This window comes from Brassica napus, chromosome A8, assembly GCF_020379485.1.
Source record: "Brassica napus cultivar Da-Ae chromosome A8, Da-Ae, whole genome shotgun sequence".
Lineage (NCBI taxonomy): Eukaryota > Viridiplantae > Streptophyta > Magnoliopsida > Brassicales > Brassicaceae > Brassica > Brassica napus.
Window position 1 is genome coordinate 7,518,555 of NC_063441.1, and position 3,153 is coordinate 7,521,707.

Here is a 3,153-nt window from a genome sequence, read left to right on the forward strand (position 1 = left end):
GAAGACAGCAACGATGGGGGAAGATGATCAAGACTTCATGTCATGTGATGACTTTGGTGTAGGACCAAGTCAACCAACGCAAGAATAAATTGAAAGACGAAGGTACATAACTCTCTCTCTTTGCCTCTGTTTGATTGTTTTTTTTATTTATTTTGATGATTCTCTATTTGTTTTGCTAGAAGCAAGAGCCATAAAGACGATTTTTTATGGAAACATGGATCATGAAGGCTGTTGCGGTTGCGGATTTATCTCTTTTGTTGTTATGTTGCTTTGATAAGACTTTTGTTGTTTTGTTATGAATCTTTGTTTTGCTTTGTAATGACTATACTCTTATTTCAAGCATGGTTTTATGACTCTATTACTGATTCAAAATGACCAAAGCATATATAAAGCTAGATAAGATCATCATCATCGTTCATACAACATTTCATACAACATAACAACATTACAACATTAGACAAGTCAATTTCACTAAACAGACCATACATAAGCTTGATAGGATCCTTACTACATCATCAATACATGAACTTGAAGAAGACAATCATGACCAAAGCCAACACTACTATGTTCTTCAAGCTTCGAAGTTGCATTTTACACTCTCGGATCTCCTTCTCAACAACAGCTTCACAAACCCGAGTTTCCATTGTCAATGTTTCGATCTCAGCTTCACAAGTGTTCACTCCCTTTTGCAAAGTGATCGAATCTTCTTCCATGTTATCCACTTTTTCAATCAAGTCTTGAAGCTCTTCATACATACTCACATCGGTCCATTTAAAAGTATGATGCCAATCCTGTTACATAACAACCCTATTGAATCTCATATCTGAAAGAGAAATCATCAAACAATCTACATATATATTTATACTTACCCCATCTCTTCCAAAAGGGCAAGCATGGAACAATCTACCCGGATTTTTCACAGTTTTTGATGTATTCATTACTACAGCTTCACCACAACGACATATCTTAGGAATTCCTCTTCCTCGATCACCCATTTTCGCCACTGTAACATTCATCAATTTTGACTCAAATCGTTGATTTCATCATCTATAACCTAACTAAGCAAGTTATTCTTGCATAACACGAGCTATGGAAGCTTACCTCGACGAGAGCCCTCAGAATCTTCAAGTTGTCGTCTGTGATTTTCGAGTTGCAGAGAGAGCCGTGAGAGTGTCGGGGAAGAAGAACAAAAGGGCTAGGGTTTTCGATTTTGATTTTCCCCCAATTCAAAACGGCGTCGTTTTGATTAATGAATCAAACGACGTCGTTTTCTCCTTGTCTCTGATTAAACCGTTAACGGATTAGGCATGGTTTAACGGTGGACTGACGACAAGTTAGTCAAGGCAGGAATTTATATAACGGAGTGAAGTTTGGGTTGATTATTGAAACGAAATATCAATTCAGGTATGATTTCGCACTCATGATTTGTTTGGGTCTAAAAAGGCACGACGCGAATTGTTGAGGTCTAAAAACGCCCTTTTCCCTATCCCGGCCAATGCTCTGCAAGTTTGAAAGCGTTCCTGACCCTAATTCTAATGAAACGAGGAGATGGAGATCGATGGCGGTGACGCCTGAGCTTCTCCATATGCCATCTTCCATCCAAACACACACTTCATTCTTATTCAGACCCAGAATCTGAAACTGAGGCTGCTTCTTATTCTTCGATTACTTGCCACTTTGAGGTCCTTTTGTAACTCATGATTTAATTGAGTGTGCGGCATGTCACGAAAGTGAATGAGCAAGCAGTGGAGAGAGACAGATCAAGAGGTGGAGAGCGACAGAGCAAGCGGCGGAGTGCGATGGATTGCTGGCGGCGGAACAAGCCGCGTTGAGCTGATGGAGCAGGTCACCGAGAGAGCGAGATGGAAATCCTTGAAACAAACGACAGAGAGTGTGACGAGAGATAGCAAAGATAATTGATGCAGTTAAAGCTGTCACAGGGAAGGTCAGTAGGCTCTCGGACAGGGTAGGTTACAAGAGCTACAATCTTTTTTGGTTTCCTTTTTTTTGTACGAACAGAGGAATGAAGCTTTTGTTTAAGTTGATTTTTTTTCTTGCAAAAATCAGGTTCCTGCTTTCGAAGTTTTTGTAAATGGAGGGATGAAGGTTTCGGGAATCAAACCAAATTCGAGAGCAGAATTTACGAAAATCTTATAGGAGTTCAAATTATGGCTTAGTAGCCTCACAGAAGATAAAAAGCATGCCGCAACAGTTTTTTTGTCATCCTATAAGATGCTTCTCAATTTGATCATCTCGCCAACATCACAAAGCTTGATGATACTTGGTCGCTTCACTGAGGTAGAATAACATGCACTTTCTTCATAGATACTAGCTATGTGTCTTGAAGTACTTCATTATATTTTTCCAGTTTTAGAAGCTGCTGCACAGAAAAGCTGAAGCATTCCTTTCAAATGACTACTATGAGTCACACCTTGCATGGATGGACTTGGTATATGTTCTTTGCCCATTCCTGTTTATAAATAAGTAATAAAAGTGTATAGTTTTGTGATTGGGAGATTGTTATTCACACGATAATTTTGACCCTCTATCAACTTATGTAGGAATCAAAGTTGGATATTACCATTGGTGTCCGTATGACCCGTTATCATCTACCTTTACTTATACGCACAATCCTTGCATTTGTACATTAACCATTTGGATTTAAATTAAACATTAGGTTCTTGGCAAGATATTTCTCTGAAATCTGTATTTATTTTTTATTGCAGGCTTTATTTGAAGCTTTCACCGAGATGATAAAGCCACAGCTGATCTGAAACTCGGTGACAATCTAAAGGTACATTCCCCTCTTTTTGCTGCTTTGATCAATAAGTGTTCCAATTACTTTCATTTTCCATTTTCTCTAAGATCATTTTTCATTTTCACTTTCCAATAGTTATTGGAAAACAATCTCCCGCTTGACAGTGTTTACAAATCAAAAGATGTGCTGTTACTCCTATTCGTGTCTTTCAGTGACAAGAACTGGTCGTTGGTCGGATTTCACTGAGAGTAAACAAAGATTTGAGAGCAGAAGTTCGAACTGAAGATTAGCAGCTGCGTAAGAGCCATGTGAGTCTTCAGAACACTGGTGGAAAAGGTTACCATCTCACTCTATCATTCTTGATTAAAAATAATTTCTTGAATGGAAGTGGAGAA

General features: G+C 38.6%; 1 protein-coding gene across 1 annotated transcript; it reads right to left on the reverse strand.

The window, feature by feature from the left end:
- Positions 1–515: 515 nt before the first annotated feature.
- On the reverse strand, positions 516–995 carry LOC106418897 (uncharacterized protein At4g04775-like). The gene is made up of 2 exons (XM_022690541.1): positions 870–995; positions 516–791 (listed from the first exon to the last, which is right to left on the reverse strand). Exons 1-2 carry the CDS (start codon positions 993–995, stop codon positions 516–518), a joined length of 402 nt encoding a protein of 133 aa, XP_022546262.1.
- Positions 996–3,153: the final 2,158 nt, after the last annotated feature.

Bases quoted from the DNA above. Each gene is read 5' to 3' on its own strand.
- LOC106418897 (XM_022690541.1), bottom strand. From the start codon at position 995: ATGGGTGATCGAGGAAGAGGAATTCCTAAGATATGTCGTTGTGGTGAA. The intron at 792-869 runs GTAAGTATAAAT...GTTATGTAACAG, and splicing joins GCCCTTTTGGAAGAGATGGG to GATTGGCATCATACTTTTAA.